Raw genomic sequence first — 18,130 nt, forward strand, 5'->3', positions numbered from 1 at the left:
CCTACACAATTTTTTGTGCACATGAGCTAGTATTTCTTTGGGATGGAGACCCACAGTGGAATTTACAATCTATTGCATAAAATATGGCAACTCATTGTTTGGTGTTGTCCTGATTATTAGAAAGACTGAGCAGCTTTTAAAAATGTTTATTAGCTATTCAGATTTTATTTTCTGTGCATTGTCTATTTATTGTTTGTCCATTTTTCTATTAAATTATCTTACTTTTCTTATTGGTTTTAAGAAGCTCTTTATTTATTTTGAATATTGATTTTTTGTAGAGTATGTTGCAACTATTTTATCTCAGTCTTTTGCTTGCAAAAGACAAGTCTAGCTAAAAGAACTTTGCTTTTGGTATCTTTGTATATAGAGGAGTTTGGAAATTTTAATCTCTTGTTTTAGTTTAGAGACTTTGGGAGGCAGAATACTTCAGAGTAGTCCAAAGTACTGGGTCTTAAGTCACAAGTTCCTAGCTTCCAATCCCATCTCTGCTATTTGTTAACTGTACCCATTGAGCAACCTCGTTGGTGGGAAAGCCCTATTCGCTTGTATAGAAGAGGGGGAATAATAATACTTCTCTTGCTCATTGTAAGGATTAACGGGATGGAGTGTATAAAAATAGCTCGGTAATAATAATGACAGCTAACAGTTATTAACATTATGATCATGACATTTTAAATACTTGGAACACTTTCGGGGGAAGCGAGTTGCCTAAAGACAGGCGCAAAGGCGAAATGACCTTAACCTGGAGAACTCAGGTGAGGCATTGCGCCCTCCCCCCCTAAGCTCCGCCCCCTAGGGCTCCGCCTCTGGGTTCTGGCAGTTGCCTTGGCCACAGCTGGAATCCCTAAGCCTGAAGCGTGGAACTTGCACGTGATGGGCGCGCGTGACGCAAGGGGGCCGGGACTGAGAAGCAGGGTGCGCCGGGATAGGGTAGTAGGTTCGCGCGGAAGGGGCGGAGCAGGTCAGGAGGCGAGGTTTAGTGGGAGTCGGTCTAGGGGCCAGGCTTCCGCGTGCGTTGGTCTGGCGGGCGAGAACGCGCGGCGGGGGCGTGCCCGGCGGGCGGGGCGGGGCCAACTAGGGGGCGGGGCGGCGCGCGGCCTAACGGCGGCGGTGGCGGTGGCGGCAGCAGAGACTGTGGGGTCGGCGAGCTTGGCGGCTACAGGTCCCGCAGCGGCGCCTGCGGGGGACCCGGGCCGCGAGTGGAGGCGGAGGTTCGCGGCAGCGGCGCTGGGCGATGGTGGGCGTCCCTGGAGCGGCCGCCTTCCAGCGTAAGCGGGGCGGGAAAGCGGGCGGCTGAGGGGGGCGTGTGAAGGCCTGCAGCTCCACAGGCGCGAGCCGGCGCGAGGCCAGGCTGGTAAACTGAGGCCCCAAGAAGGGCGGCAGATCCAAGGTCACCCGGCAGGCCGGGCCTTCCCGGGCTCCTAGGGCCGCCCAGGAGCCTCCTGCACCGCTCGAGAGCTCGGAACTCGTGGTGTGCGCGAGTCTCTGGGCACCGCGGCCTCGGAGACCCGGCTGGGCCGGCGTCCATCTAACTTGCCGGCGGACAAGGATTGTTTTGTTCTCCTGGCGCCGGGGCCACTAAGTCCGGCCCTAGAGAAATATTACACACATCCAATTTCGAGGGATGTGTGGCGGATGGTAGAAGAGGCGAGGATGGCCCCTCTGAGGGGCCTGTTGAGTGCAGGCTCAGGGGTCTGACTGCCGGGGTTCACATTGCGGCTCCTCCGCTTACAGGCGGTGACCTTGGGTCTCTCTGAGCCTCAGTTCCCCCTTCTGCAAAATGAAGGCGAGAAGAACATCTCCAGCCCTTCCCCACCCCGGTTCAGGGTTTTGTGAGGCCGAATAGGAGGCTTGATACGGACTCTGGGACGTACAGGCGTGTAAACTGTCATTGTAATCGCTGTTAAACCTCATCCAGGGTGAACCTCACTCGGGAAAGCTCGAAATTCAGCTCGGATTGTGTATTTATTTGAGATTTTAATTTTATTTTAGGTTAGTCCTGCTTTATGATCCAGTTGTTTTTCTTACCTTCATTTCTCCTTTTCAGCATTTATCAACTGTACCTCCTAGAAATGTGAGATCTTTGGAGGAGGTGTGGGTCTCTTAATAAAATTTTCATTGTTTCTTGTTAGCAATAATAGCCAACATTTTTTGAGCAGCAGGCAGTTTGCATTCTATTCATTTAGTACTTATTAAATCATTTATTAAATAAAAAGAACCATTTTGGCCCTGGGAATATAGCAGCAAACTAGATAAACCAGACTCAAGATTTGAGTTTTAGCTGGGGGAAGGGATAGACACACGTTCAATGAGGAAACAGATAAATCCATTTTGCATGTTTTCTCTCATTTAATCCTGGTAACATAGATAAGAATTAAGTATTTGTGTATGCCCATTGTGCAGAGGATGAAGCTGAGGACGGGAGGAACCTTGTGGATTTAGCCTCAGAGCCCAGGTTCTTCCACCCATAAAAGGGGGGCTTTACACAGCCTCTCTTCTTTGTTTGATGCCCATCAAATGTTGGATTGAAGAAATGCAGAGTAGGTAGGTGGACCCAGCTAATGCCTCTTCATAGTCAAGTCTGCAGTTGATGCTTTGGAAAGTTTAATCTATTCCTCTTGGAGTTTAACTCAGCAGAGACTAGCAGAGGTGACCTTTAGGTCTGACAAAGTTACACTATCTCTGTATAGTGGAAGGACCTTTAATATGAACTTAGATTTTTTTTTAATGCCCATATATCTTTTATGCAGTTTTCTGTTTAAGCTCTAAAGTACAATTTTTTGGTTCTATTATGTATCTAAGGTTTGTTTTTTGTTTGTTTATAGTCTTCCTAAGAGAATTCTATATAACATTTCTAGGCAATGTGCTTAGTATGTTTTTTTTTTAAATCCGGAAGTATTTATAAGTTGCATTAAAATGTTGAGAGACTTTTTTTTTTCCTGAAGAGAATTTTTTAAAATGAGGTTCTCATAATACATTGACCATCTGCTAAGCACCGGTCCTTGAGCTGATGTAGGTCTTCCAAATATAAATAAGAGCAAACTCGTACCTCTCTGAAGTTCACCTATAATCTTGATTGGCTTATGTTTTTTAACTAAAGTGCTAGGTAGAGAGAATGGAGGAACTGAGTCCCTGGAGGAAATAGTCTAGAATAGTGGCCTCAAATGGTTTTAATGTTCTTTGTATCAGTAAATATGGTTGAGTATGCACACACATTATGTGTGTTTAAGTTACTATTACAGTGTTGACTGTACTGTCTATTATGTACATTTTATAACATGTGCAAAAATAGACGTTTTACAAAAGGATGAACTGAAACAAATATAAGTAGAAGTTCCAGTGTTTGGCTTTCCACACCCCAGTGTGTGAATAGTAACTGTGCTCCCTGTGGTGGAGACCACTGATCTTGTAGTTCGACCTTCCCCTCAACCCATGATGTCTGTTGAAATTCAGTTCTGAAGTTGTGCCTAGATTGAAATCCTGGGGTCTAGTCCTTACTAGCTTTGAGACTTTCAGCACTACTTAACCTTTCTGTGCACTTAATTTTCCTCTCTTGTAAAATTGAGAAGAGAGTTCCTGTCATTTCCTTTTCAGTTTTACTGTGATGACTTACTGTGATGTACATATTAGTAGAATGTATGTGTTAATATATGTAGAATACTTACACTGGGCCTGGCATACTGTTTTGAGTGCTCTTAGTGGCTAAGGATACAGATGACTTGGAATCTCACAATCTAGTAGAAGTGAAGTGAAGTGAAACTCGCTCAGTCGTGTCCGACTCTTTGCGACCCCAGTCCATGGAATTCTCCAGGCCAGTATACTGGAGTGAGTAGCTTTTCCCTTCTCCAGGGGATCTTCCCAACCCAGGGGTTGAACCCAGGTCTCACACATTGCAGGTGGATTCTTTACCGTCTGAGCCACCAGGGAAGCCCCAATCTAGTAGAGGTCCCGTACAAATACATGGATAATGATAAAGTGCTTTAAGTTCTCAAAGTAAGGGCTTTTGGGAATGCAGAGTAGGCACATTGTAATTGTTCTTTGAGGGTCCAAGTAAGGTTCAGGTAAGGAGGTGACATTTGGAAGGAGAGGGACTTTTTCCAGGAGAATGAGGCATGAACCTTATTGGCTGAGGGTGTAGAGTGGAAACGGGGGGCTGTTGAGGGCTTGGTGAGTGGTTCTCCAGATCTGGACCTGTGGGAAACCTTGTTAATAGATAACAGTGAGTTCTGGCTGAAGTTATGCCTGCCAGGGGCTGGATGGCAACGAAACCTGTCCTAGAACTTTTCACAGCACAACAGCTCTTTCCTCTCTGGTGGCACTCATTCTGTCTTCTTACCATATCTTAAGATATGAGTGCAAACTCCTAAGTATTAAATTCTTTGAGGGTTGTGATAGTATCTGCATTATTGTGATTTATTTTGCCTAGTAGGTAAGTGCAAAACCCACAAAGGTGGAGAAAGATACGTAAATTCTTGAACCTAAAAGATTTCTGAACAATTACAAGTGGGATGATAAATGACCATACTCAATTAGTGAAAAACTCACCCATAAATATTTTATGGTAGATAAGCAGTACTCTTCAAAAGGGGTGAGAACTGTCCCATTCAGTAACTCTTTCCTTGTCTGGCACTTAGCCATTAGGATGAAAGAAGAGATGTGAAAGTGCACCAGGAAGACTCTCAGGTAGAATTAGGTCCCTTCTGTTGGCTCCTCCAGGTCCACTCTCCATCCTTTCCCACCCTGGGAAGCTGACTTACTTAGACTACATCAGCTGGCTTTCTTCCCATCTGAGGATATGGAATTTAATTATCCTGCTCCCGTCCTATGAGTGTTGTCTCTGTCTAGCTGTGTCCCTTGTTATTCTTCTGAAGGTAGTTCTCCCTACATGCATGACTCGCTCCTTCTGGTTTTGAAAGTTTGTATTTCCTTTGTTCTTCAGGCTTAGAGGTACTCTCACTAGTCCTAGGGTACTTATTCGAGCCCAGATCATAGCAGATTTAAAAGCAGCAAATGCACTTGGAGAGGAGAGAGGCTATTCCAGGTAAGGATACTGACAAGGAGAAACTGGGTCTCGTCTTTTCCCCTGGGTCATCACCTGCTGTGGCATACTGGTGTGTTCAGTCAGTTTTTCTCCCAAACTATTAGGATATGAAAAGAAAAAATGGAATAAGATTAAAAACATCCATAACCTGTGGCCACACAATAAAGACTAGTAAATTGCAGTTAGTAGCCTGTTTAAAACGACAGGGATAGACATGAGATAGGGCTTCCCTGAGAGCTCAGTTGGTAAAGAATTCGCCTGCAATGCTGGAGACCCCGGTTTCATTCCTGGGTTGGGAAGATCCGCTGGAGAAGGGATAGGCTACCCACTCCAGTATTCTGGGGCTTCCCTTGTGGCTCAGCTGGTAAAGAATCTGCCTGCAATGCAGGAGACCTGGGTTCAATCTGTGGGTTGGTAAGATGCCTTGGAGAAGGCTACCCATTCCACATTCGGGCCTGGAGAATTCCATGGACTGTATAGGCCATGGGGTCCCAAAGAGTTGAACACAACTGAGCGACTTTCACTTTCATATATGAGATAGGTTGTTTGGCATAATGGAAAAAGCAGAATTTGGAGGCAGACTTTGGGTTTGAGGTTCCATTCTACTGGGAAGTTACTCTACCTCTGAGACTCAGTTGTTTGTTTATTTGATCTATAAATGAGGTTAACCCTTGCCTCATAATAATGATGACTAATATTGAATGTTTATTTTGGGCCACCTTTTGCCTTTTAATACTTTACTTTTATTTATATATCCTGTTTTACAAACTAGGAAATTGACTCAGATCTCACCTGTGCATGCTAAGTCTATTCAGTCATGTCTGACTCTGTGCAGCCCTATGAACTAGCCTGCCAAGCTCCTCTGTCCATGGGATTCTCTAGGCAAGAATACTGGAGTGGGTTGCCTTTTCTTCCTCCAGGGGATCTTCCTTACCCAGAGATTGAACCCGCATCCCTTACATCTATCTGCATTGGCAGGTGGGTTCTTTACCACTGGTGCCACCTAGAAATACATAGAGCTAATAAATGAACAGTTTAAAATCTAGATCTTTTGTGACCACAGAGCCTGACTTCTTAACATAAAGGTAGCTGCTGAAAGCTTTTAGACTGGAAAGTGAAAGAAAGTGAAGTCGCTCAGTCGTGTCCGACTCTTTGTAGCCCACCGGGCTCCTCCGTCCATGGGATTCTCCAGGCAAGAATTCTGGAGTGGGTTGCCATTTCCTTCTCCAGGGGATCTTCCCGACCCAGGGATCGAACCCAGGTCTCCTGCATTGCAAGCAGACACTTCAACCTCTGAGCCATCAGGGAAGCCTTTAAACTAGAAAGGTGGTTTAAGTAAGACTACAGTGGATGCATGTAGCACTAGGATAAAGATGAGTTAATTCCGAGTTCATACTTCCTCCAGGGTAAGGAAAACAGGAGGAAAGATGAGGAAGTAAAATTTCTTACTGCTGGTTTTAGCCTCAATTCTTAATTTTAGGGTATTGTTTTGAACTTCATAGAAAGTGATCATTCAGTTGTAAGGATTTACTTAAGATCCTTGAAAGTTTAAAGGCTGAGGGAGAATCTCTCCCCTAGTTATCGTTTCTGCTTTAGTAAAATTACAAAGAGGAGGGGTCTTTCTGGCGCTGTATTGACTGGCCCCATGTGCAATATGAGCTAGTATATTTACATGTGACAGAGTCTGTCTCTGGGTTTTATTATGGCTGGTTAAGTAACTTTTGCCTCTGTCTCTGGTTTTTGTCTCAGGCCTCTCCAAGGCCTTGAGGCTATCTGAAATTATAGCAGTTGGGGTATCATAAATTAAACTTGTAAAATGAGTCTATAGCAGATATGTCAACTGAATCTGACTTTAAGTCTTTAAGTCCAGTTGAATTCTTTAACAAAAAAGTCTTTGCTAGATTTTCTGCTGGGGGGCACTTTTCATATATGTTGTACTCAGTTGTGTCCAACTCTTTTTGAACCCATGGACTGTAGCCCGCCAGACTCCTCTGTCCATGGAATTTTCTATGGCAAGAATACTAGGGCGGGTTGCCATTTCCTACTCCAGGTGATTTTCCCAACACAGGATCAGACCCAAGCCACCTATGTCACCTGCATTGGCAGGCCAATCTTTACCACTATGCCACCTGGGAACCTCCTTTCATGTATGTTATCTCTGTAATTCTTAAAACATCCTTGAGAGGGAGTTAGTATCTCTGTTTTACAGATGAGAAAATAAGTCTCAGAGAAGTTAAATAAATTCCCCTAGGTTACAGAGTTAACCAGTAGCAGACAAACTATTCACACTTAGTTCAGTCCTGATAACTGAATTCACTGAGATCTGAGTCCAAAACCCACATTTTTCACTCTCTACCATGTGGCTTCTTCTTTTCACTAGCTAAACTATACGTTTTTAGACATATGTTCCCAAGGATCCCAGTGTTCTCTGAAGATACTTGATTTCCCGTCATTTTTCTTCAACACCTTTCTTTCCCTAACATCTTTTCTTATTTAAAAATATCCTGGGAATGGATATGGTTTAAAGAGTGCTGTATTAGATCTTGGTCTTGTTTAGAGGTATTCTGAATTGGCCTTAGCCATGAATTAAAAACAGAAAACAAAAAGGCAGCAGAAACTCTCAGCAGCTTTTACCAATTCATCCCATATGTTTCCTGATTTTAGCAGTGAAGCACATGATGGCAGTGAACATCAAAAGCCCAAGAAATGTCCGTGCTCATTTTGCATGGCCCTGTGAGGAGCTGTCAAATATGGATCATCAAATATAGTATATGGACTATACAGTGAACCTTTACTTTGGATGTGGCTCTTTAAAATATGGTTCTGCCCCTCTATTTTGTATTCCTGTAATTAAATGCAGAAATCAAAGTAAAACTCAGAGGTACTCGAAGCTAGGTATCCTTCTGTCTGAATTGATAGCTTTGGAGTTGGCTAGACCTTTCAATTAAATTAGCTGATGGCGACAAATATGTAATCTGACCTCTCCAGCAATTCAAGTGAAATGTTAATACCAGGCATAGCAGAGTTCCCTTGACACACTGCTTTGACCTTTTCCCCTCATACAGATGTTTCCCTTATTCCTTTGTTAACTTAGCCATCTCAATGCAAAGGTCCTGCCTGCTTTTAATTTTTTGAAGCCACATGAGAACAGACATTCAGATAGCACAGATTTATTCATTGTTACCTTATATCCCTAGAGATTCACTAATCAAAATCACCATTTTCCTCTATTTCACATAATTTTTAGCTGGTTTACTGTCTCCTTACCACTATCCTCTCCCTCTCCCATCCCCCATAGAAGTTAAAACACTAGTGATATTTTTTTCCACCAAAAATCTGGCAGTATTTCTTTGTCCTTAATATTGAGAAAGTGATTATGATTCATTTTGTTTCTCTCTTGAGAAGTCGCATCAACCTTACAGGGCAGAAGCTGGCAGAAAGCAAGTCTTAATGGCCTAAATTAAAAGTAGCAGTGGCTTAGAAGAGGCAGGTTCTGAGGTGGGGAAGAGGAGATGATGGTCTTAGCTCCTCTGGCATTCATTCACTAGCTGCCTGGAGCTGCTAGGAGCTTAGGAGCTCAAGTTTTCATAAGCTCCTCCTTAAGGGCTTTTCTTTAGTTGTGGCCCCTGGGCTCAGCAGTTGTTCTTGGGCTCAGCAGTTGCGGCTTAGGGGCTTAGTGGCCCCAAAGCATGTGGGATCTTAGTTCCCTCACCAGGCATTGAACCACCATCCCCTGCACTGGAAGCTGGATTCTTAACCACTGGACCACCAGGGAGGTCCCTATATTCTTTTTACCTATGCATATTAATTTTTGAAACTAGAGTAAGTTACAAATATGATACTTCTTTACCCTAAATATGATAATGTATATTTTCAGTAAACTAAGACATTCTCTTATGTAACCACAACAATGTTCTTTCCAAAATCAGGAAATACAGATTGGTTATAATATTATTATCTAATATACTGACTTTATTCAAATTTTGCCATTTGTTTCAATGTTTTTTATAGGGAAAAATTTTTCTAATCTAGGATCCAATCCAGGATCTGCATAAAATATTTGTTTAATCTCCAGTCTCCTTAATTTGAAAGAACCCTTCAGACTTATCTTTCATGATCTTGTCTTTTTTGAATGGTATAGGCTGTTTATTTCAAAGAGTGTCTCTCAATTTGAATTTGCCTTCCTTATGAATAGATTCAGATTATGCATTTTGATGGGAATATTGCAGAGTAATGTTATATCCTTCCCATTGCATCATATCAGGAAGCATTTGATATCCATTTGTTCAGTACTGATGATGATAACTTTGATCACTTATTTAAGATGATGTCTGTCAGGTTTTCCCACTATAGAGTTTAATGTTTTCCTTTTTAATTAGTAATGTTGTGGGAGATACTGAGTCCATGTAAATACCTCGATTTCATCAAACTTTTATCCAGTAGTTGTAACATCTGTTGATGATGTTTGCCTGAGTCAGTTATTACTGTGATAGTTGTGCTTTCATATTACAGAACTGTGCTTTCAGTTTTTATTTTTTGCTTTTCAGCTTATCAGTTTTATTCTTTGCTTATTGGTTAATATTCTGCTGGAGAGCATTTTCTTACCTTTATTTGTATGTATTAATATGGATTCATATTTTATGCAGTAGGTCATAATCTGTTACTGTCATTATTTTTTGTGGTTTTCACATTGTCCCAGATTCGGCAGTGGGAACCCCTTCAAGCTAGCTTTTGACACGTTCCTAACATTCTTGAACCAGTTCCTTTTTGGCACAAAAAAGATGTTCCAGGCTTATCTTCCTACCTGAACTTTGGAATCAGCTATTTCTCTAAGATGTTTCTCTCCTAATTTCTTTTAGTGCAGAAAATTATTTAGAAATCAAGATCTAGTTCCTATGTATGCTCATTGCTATAGGTTGTCTTTGCTTTCAGATCCTTTCAATGGGCAGAGCTAAGAAATCTATGTGTATATATACACACATATGTATATACACACACATATACACATACATATATATACACATATATCTAAGTTTATTTCTATTTTTATCTAAATATAATAAAAACCGAAACTGAGCAGAGGGCTCCTATGCCCGCAGTACTGAAAGCCAAACTCTGACAATGGGAGTTTGCAGCAAAGTATGGATTTCAAACCCACCTGGTCTTTGAGTTAGGGTTATGTTTTAGAGGAAGAACAAAGAGGCTGGGACTAATTGTTATGTGGCATTACTGTGACATTTCTTATTTGTAGTTTTGGGAAGTCAGGATGTCTCTGGTTTATGATTCTCCAGCCAAAGTGGTCCATGGCTCTGGGACCATTCATCTTGTGCTGGAGAAGCAACCTGAGTTTGTACGTTAATGATGATGTTCATAATGGCAATTTTAGTTGCTTAATGATGTTGTCAGTAATAGCAGTTTTAGTCATCTGACTTTTGTTGATTAGTGTTCAGTTAGCACAAGCTTGAGTACTATGAGAGGGAATCAAATTTTGGATAGAGAGATTGATCATAAACTTGATAAGGGAACTTGGTTTCAGAATTGTGTGTTCAGACTAACACCTCCAATACCACAAAGTTTATTTAGCCTTTATCTTACTTTTCCTGTATTTTTAAGCCCCTTCTCTTACCTAGGGATTGTAAACCCGACTCACATAATCCATAATGTATTTATTTGTCCAAACCTAGAATATACTGAAAATAGCTCCAAGATTGCCAACCCATGTTACTATGAAATTCAGTTTATAAACCTCTTTGTTTATGGTTTTTTTGTCTTTAGTCTAAGGGTATGTGGTCAGTATATTGAACTCAGAAGTTACTTTGGGATAACTTCTCAGTGATTTAAGAGCATTGAAACATGTATACTATTATATGTGAAACAGATCGCCAGTCCAGGTTCCATGCATGAGACGGGGTGCTCAGGGCTGGTGCACTGGGATGACCCGGAGGGATGGGATGAGGAGGGAGTTGGGAGGAGGGTTCAAGATGAGGAACACATGTATACCCATGGCTGATTCATGTCAATGTATGGCAAAAACCACTACAATATTGTAAAGTAATTAGCCTCCAATTAAAATAAATTTTTAAAAAAATAAAATAAAAATTAAATGTAACAAACATACTAAAAAATAGATGTAACTCAACTTACAGAAATTTGATGTATCAGTTCAGTTCAGTCGCTCAGTTGTGTCCGACTCTGCAACCCCATGAACTGCAGCACGCCAGGCCTCCCTGTCCAACACCAACTCCCGGAGTCTACCCAAACCCATGTCCATCGAGTTGATGATGCCATCCAACCATCTTATCCTCTGTCGTCCCCTTCTCCTCCTGCCCTCAATCTGTCCCAGCATCAGGGTCTTTTCAAATGAGAAGTCAGCTTTTCGCATCAGGTGGCCAGAGTATTGGAGTTTCAGCCTCAACATCAGTCCTTCCAATGAACTCCCAGGACTGATCTCCTTTAGGATGGACTGGTTGGATCTCCTTGCAGTCCAAGGGACTCTCAAGAGTCTTCTCCAACACCACAGTTCAAAAGCATCAATTCTTCGGCGCTCAGCCTTCTTCACAGTCCAACTCTCACATCCATACATGACCAGAATGGAAAAACCATAGCCTTGATTAGACGGACCTTTGTTGGCAAAGTAATGTCTCTGCTTTTGAATATGCTATCTAGGTTGGTCATAACTTTCCTGCTAAGGAGTAAGCATCTTTTAATTTCATGGCTGCAATCACCATCTGCAATGATTTTGGAGCCAAGGAAAATAAAGTCAGCCACTGTTTCCCTATCTATCTGCCATGAAGTGATGGGACCAGATGTCATGATTTTAGTTTTCTGAATGTTGAGCTTTAAGCCATCTTTTTTACTCTCCTCTTTCACTTTCATCAAGAGGCTTTTTAGTTCTTCTTCACTTTCTGCCATAAGGGTGGTGTCATCTGCGTATCTGAGGTTATTGATATTTCTCCTGGCAATCTTGATTCCAGCTTGTGCTTTCTCCAGCCCAGTGTTTCTCATAATGTACTCTGCATATAAGTTAAATAAGCAGGGTGACAATATACAGCTTTGACATACTCCTTTTCCTATTTGGAACCAGTCTGTTGTTCCATGTCCAGTTCTAACTGTTGCTTCCTGACCTGCATACATGTTTCTCAAGAGACAGGTCAGGTGGTCTGGTATTCCCATCTCTTTCAGAATTTTCCACAGTTCATTGTGATTCACACAGTCAAAGGCTTTGGCATAGTCAATAAAGCAGAAATAGATGTTTTTCTGGAACTCTCTTGCTTTTTTGATGATCCAGCAGATGTTGGCAATTTGATCTCTGGTTCCTCTGCCTTTTCTAAAACCAGCTTGAACATCTGGAAGTTCATGGTTCACATATTGCTGAAGCCTGGCTTGGAGAATTTTGAGCATTACTTTACTAGCATGTGAGATGAGTGCAATTGTGAGGTAGCTTGAGCATTCTTTGGCATTGCCTTTCTTTGGGATTGGAATGAAAACAGACCTGTTCCAGTCCTGTGGCCACTGCTGAGTTTTCCAAATTTGCTGGCATATTGAGTGCAGCACTTGCACAGCATCATCTTTCAGGATTTGAAATAGCTCCACTGAAATTCCGTCACCTCCACTAGCTTTGTTTGTAGTGATGCTTCCTAAGGCCCACTTGACTTCACACTCCAGGATGTCTGGCTCTAGGTGAATGATCACACCATTGTGATTATCTGGGTCGTGAAGATCTTTTTTGTATAGTTCTTCTGTGTATTCTTGCCACCTCTTCTTAATATCTTCTGCTTTTGTTAGGTCCATACCATTTCTGTCCTTTATCGAGCCCATCTTTGCATGAAATGTTCCCTTGGTATCTCTAATTTTCTTGAAGAGATCTCTAGTCTTTCCCATTCTGTTGTTTTCCTCTATTTCTTTGCATTACTGAGGAAGGCTTTCTTATCTCTCCTTGCTATTCTTTGGAACTCTGCATTCAAATGAGTATATCTTTCCTTTACTCCTTTGCTTTTTGCTTCCTGTCTTTTGACAGCTATTTGTGTCTATATATATATATATATGTTGGAGAAGGCAATGGCAACCCGTTGGAGAAGGCAGTGGCAACCCACTTCATTACTCTTGCCTGGAAAATCCCATGGATGGAGGAGCCTAGTAGGCTGCAGTCCATGGGGTCGCTAGGAGTTGGACGCAACTGAGCGGCTTCCCTTTCACTTTTCACTTCCATGCATTGGAGAAGGAAATGGCAACGCACTCCAGTGTTCTTGCCTGGAGAATCCCAGGGACGGGGGAGCCTGGTGGGCTGCCGTCTATGGGGTCGCACTGAGTCGGACACGACTGAAGCGACTTAGCAGCAGCATATAAATATGTGACTGGTTGGTTTTGGCACATAGTGAAATTTAAATATTTTTGTCTTGTGAAAAAGGCAGAGTGATTTGCTGTTGAATGGTTTGCCTTTGAAATTCCAAGTAAAGAATTTAAGTGTGCTCATTTCTCAGATATATTTGTAGGTGAAAACTGTAGGTTGCCTTTTTTGGAGTTTTGGAATGGGGAGAGCATTGGAAGGAAGTAGGTGGCAATGAATGAAAGTCAAGTAGTAGTGACTGCTGGAGTGAGCACTGTCAAAATAATTAAACTAATGATTAAAGAGAGAGAATGGTTTCTCTGAAAACAGGGTATCCCTGTAAAACCTCCTCGGAGAGGTTTAACCCAGCAGTTGTTAGGTGGTTTAGCTAAAATTTCTTAAGCAAATACTGAACCAAACTGAGCATAAATATTGTGATAATTAACTATTCCTTTTTCCCTCAGATGTGTAAATGGAGTAGTTTAGTTTTTCTTTCTCTTTTAGTCATGTTTTTGAGGTATAATTTACATATAGTAAACTTTATTCTTTTTTAAGGGTACAGTTCTGTGAGTTCTGACAAATATATGCAATTGTAATCATCACACCAACCAAGATATAGATTATTTCCATCATCCCCAATAGTTACCTCATGCTCCTTTCCCTTCATTTGGCAGCCCCTGCTAACTACTATAGGAGAAGGCAATGGCACCCCACTCCAGTACTGTTGCCTGGAAAATCCCATGGACAGAGGAGCCTGGTAGGCTGCAGTCTATGGGGTCGCGAAGAGTCGGACACGACTGAGCAACTTCACTTTCACTTTTCACTTCCATGCATTGGAGAAGGAAATGGCAACCCACTCCAGCGTTCTTGTCTGGAGAATCCCAGGGACAGGGGAGCCTGGTGGGCTTCCGTCTGTGGGGTCGCACAGAGTCAGACATGACTGAATCGACTTAGCAGCAGCAGCAGCTAACTACTATACTAGTTTTTGCCCCTCTAGTGGTTTCTATCTTTCTCTCTCATTTTTTGCCTTTTCCATGTCATATGAATGAAACTGTACGATATGTAGCCTTTGTATCTGATATCTTTCACTTACTATAATTGTTTGAAAATCATCCATGTTGTATATATCTGTAGTTCCCTTTTATTGCTGAGAAGCATTCCACTGTATGGATATATTGTAATTTTTAAAATCAGTCTGTCTACTAGTTAATGGACATTTGTGTTGTTTCCTGTTTTGATGATATGAATGAAACTCTAAACATTTATGTCTTTTGCACACATGTCTTCATTTCTCTTGGGTAAATACTTAGGAGTGGGTTTGCCGGGTTCTAGGTAATTTCATGTTTAACATCTTAAGAAATGCCCAAAGTATTTTTTGAAGTGGCTGCACTGTACCATTTTGCATTTTTACTAGAGATCTATGAGCGTTCCATTTGCTTGTTGGGTGTTTTACTTTGTTTTAGAATTAGTTGTTAAGGAAGCAGTGTATTTGGGTAAAATCAGTTTTGGTTGTCTTGTTTCTACTTAAAGGCATATTTTCTTTTATAATATAGAGTCTGTCTTCTGTTGGAGTCAACACAGTCATTTCTTATTTACATATCATTAACAGAAATAATAGCAACTACCACTTAAATGTCAGAAGTGAGTAGTAGTATTCTCATCCTCTTATTTCATATAAAGTTCAGGAGTCAGGTGATTTGGTCACTATCACACAGGTAGAATGCAAGGGTGTAGGTTTTTGGGAGTTGAATCTGTGAGGGGACGTTGTTTTCTTTTTGGTTAGATGTGTAATAAGTGAAAACATGGGTATCATCCCAGTGCTTCCTTTTATCTTCAGCTCACAAGCAGTGCAACCTTGGACAATTCATATTTGGATTTTGAATGGCTTTTATCATCTGTGAAAAATGGACAGCCATACCATCCCTGTCTACCTGACAAGATGAGAATCAATTGAGGAATTGTAAAAGCATGTTCTAGACACTATTTGTTATTAAATCAATGATTTTGTAATGCATGAATATATTTTAGATGTTTAAACAATACAGATAAAGTAAAAATCCCCTTTATAGTCTTAAGTGAAGCTGTTCATGTAACAACTATATTGTGGAGCCGTTAGCCGCAGGGATGGTTCTAGGTGCTGAGGGGCTTCCCAGGTGGATAAAATTCAGTCCCTGTCTTCAAAGATCTTCCAGTTTGCCTTGCCCTGTATGTCCTAACATAGATTTTTGTTGATTGCTCTTGTAGTGAAAGCTTTGACAACTGGGTTTTAATTAAGTTCGGACAGTGATTGTCCATCTTTTTCTCTTATAACTGATGCTGTTGGGGAGAGTTGTATTGGGAAATACTGAAGCAAAGATTCTGGTTCAATTGATGGAGGTAGTGAACTTCTTGGGGAGGAGATGGGATGCCAGACATGCCTCCAAGCCACTGAGCACTTAACTGTAGTCATGGATACCAATGCTTGAATTGTTCTGAGCGTCCTATAGGTCTCTAAATAGTCCATGCTAATTTTGTGGCTGTTGGACTCTAAGGAATGATTAGATAAATAAGGAGAGTTTCCATTAAAGCCATGGTTTTTAAATAGAAATTTGAAATCCTAGAATAAATTGTTGATTATCTTTTTCTTGAGTCTCTTGGTTCTCTTTATTCTGCTAATTGAGTTCAATAAATCATTTATTTGAGGGGCGGAAATGGCAACCCACTCCAGTATTCTTGCCTGGAGAATCCCATGGACGAAGGAGCCTGATGGGCTACAGTCCATGGGGTCGCAAAGAGTCGGACACGACTGAGCGACTTCACTTTCACTAATATCTGTATTCTACTGTGACCCAAGCTAGTTATACTAGAAGGTGAACTTTTTTTAAAAAGATATTTTGTTTATTTAGTGGTGGCATGTGGAATCTAGTTCCCTGACCAGGGGAACATTTATTAAGCCCCTAGTACAGGACGCTGGCAGATATAAAGAGAATTCTAAGGTGCCAGAGAAGTTTAAAAGTCGTTCAATGGTGGAGGGAGGAACAGATTGATGTTTCATTATCAATGGTAAGCAGTAATAATAGCATGATAAGAACCACTGCCGATAGGCATCTGACCTAACGTATCTGCATGTATGTATGGGTGTGTTTCAGAAAAGGCTTCTCCAACAACTGTTTAAAAAATATCAGGTTTTGGTCTGGTAGTATATTTACATAATTCAGCAATTAAAAGGTACAAAGGTTATTTAGTGAACTGTCTCCTTCACCTCTGTGCTCCAGCCAACACTTGCCTTCCTTGGAGGCAGCTAGCATTACTAGTTTCTACTGTATCCTTGCAGATATATTCTCGTAGGCCGTATAACACCATAGATAAAAGAACTTCCTCATTCTGCATTGTATTTCATTGTATGGATGCATAATACTTTTTTTTCTACAGTCCACTACTGATGGACATTTTACATGCCAATCTTTTGCTGTTAGAAACAGTGCTGCATAGCTTTGTAAAAAATGCCATTTCATAAATCTGCTGACTAGATTCCTAGAAGTAGAACTGCTTGGACAAAGGGTACAATTTGTATAATTTTGATAGATGTTGCCAAATTACTCTCCAGAGATGATATATCAATTGTTTTTACTTCTAACAACAAAGTGTGTGATCCAAGTAAAGAAAGGGTGAGAGATGGGAAAGCTGAGTCTGGACCAGGTTTTGGGGGAGGGATTGAAAATATGTTATTTAAAGTATAAAGTGCTAGGTGAAGAAGGGTAGAAGATGAGAGTAGAGAACCAGGCAGGGAACAGGTTTATGCTTGGATTTTATTCCGTAGCTAATGGAGAACAACAGAAAGGATGAGGGAATGACGTCGTTACAATTGTATTCTAAGTAGAGCACCCTAGTGGCTCTGTGAAGTTGCATTTGAAGGGGCAAGACAGAAGCAGTTAAAATAATTTTGGTTAATGCAATAGCTTTGTCAGACCATGTGTTTCAGTTTGGGGTTTGGAAACTAGAAGGGATATAGTGTGCTAAGGGAGATAGAGGATATGGATTTAAAAGAGGAAGAGTGTATCTCACTGAAAGTAGTAAGAAAGGCTTCACTGAATATTACTTAGTTGCATTTTGATGGGTGGGTCCATCTTGGATTGGTAAATACAGAGAGTGAGAAACGGAATAAAGAAAATCATGCCAGGGCCTGATACTGGAATAAGCCAGCAATAGGCAAACTTTTTCTATAAAGAGCTTAATAGTAGATATTTTAGGCTTTATGGAACACATAATGGATTCTGTCACATATTCTCCTCCTCTTTTTTTTTTAAACAACTTTAAAAATATAGGAATTGCTAGCCTATAACCATTACTGACATAGGCCATGGGCAAGGTTTGTATAGGAGTGGGATGGGAAATGGCCTTAGTTACTAACTCTTGGTCTGGAAGGTACAGGATGTACTAGTAAGAGCAAGAGTAAAGGCAGGTTGAGGCAGAACTGTGGGACACTTTGAATATCAGGCTAAAGAATTTGTTCCTAGGTTAGACTCATTGAGGAATCATCTATCATATTGACTCTGAGATGGTGATATTTTGCCTGGTACTGTAAACTTACTGTATTATCAGCTGTAAAAAGCCTGGCTGGGAGAACTGTCTTGTGTAGACATTTGTGTTGCATGCATATACTGCTGATGCATTGCCCGATATTAGCATGAAGTACTGAGTGAGGTCTTACCTACTTACCGGGGCTTTCCTGGTGGCTTAGTGGTAGAGAATCTCTCTGCCAGTGCAGGAGACATGGGTTCAGT

At 41.3% G+C, this 18,130-nt stretch overlaps 1 protein-coding gene across 10 annotated transcripts in view; it reads left to right on the forward strand.

Moving 5' to 3' along the window:
• Positions 1-1,094: 1,094 nt before the first annotated feature.
• CBFA2T2 (CBFA2/RUNX1 partner transcriptional co-repressor 2) overlaps positions 1,095-18,130 on the forward strand; it is a 148,867-nt gene continuing 131,831 nt past the window's right edge. For 8 of the 10 annotated variants that reach the window (XR_008701630.1, XM_055544786.1, XM_055544779.1 and 5 more), the window contains exon 1: positions 1,103-1,268. Coding sequence is in view for 7 of the 10 variants with exons in the window: in XM_055544786.1 (XP_055400761.1) it covers positions 1,235-1,268 (34 nt within the window). In the remaining 3 variants the exon portion in view is untranslated. Of the gene's footprint in view, positions 1,269-2,394; positions 2,545-18,130 lie in introns of those variants that run through there. The other 2 variants (XM_055544789.1, XM_055544781.1) reach the window with 2 other exon arrangements.

Source organism: Bubalus kerabau, chromosome 13 (assembly GCF_029407905.1).
Source record: "Bubalus kerabau isolate K-KA32 ecotype Philippines breed swamp buffalo chromosome 13, PCC_UOA_SB_1v2, whole genome shotgun sequence".
Classification (NCBI taxonomy): Eukaryota; Metazoa; Chordata; class Mammalia; order Artiodactyla; family Bovidae; genus Bubalus; species Bubalus kerabau.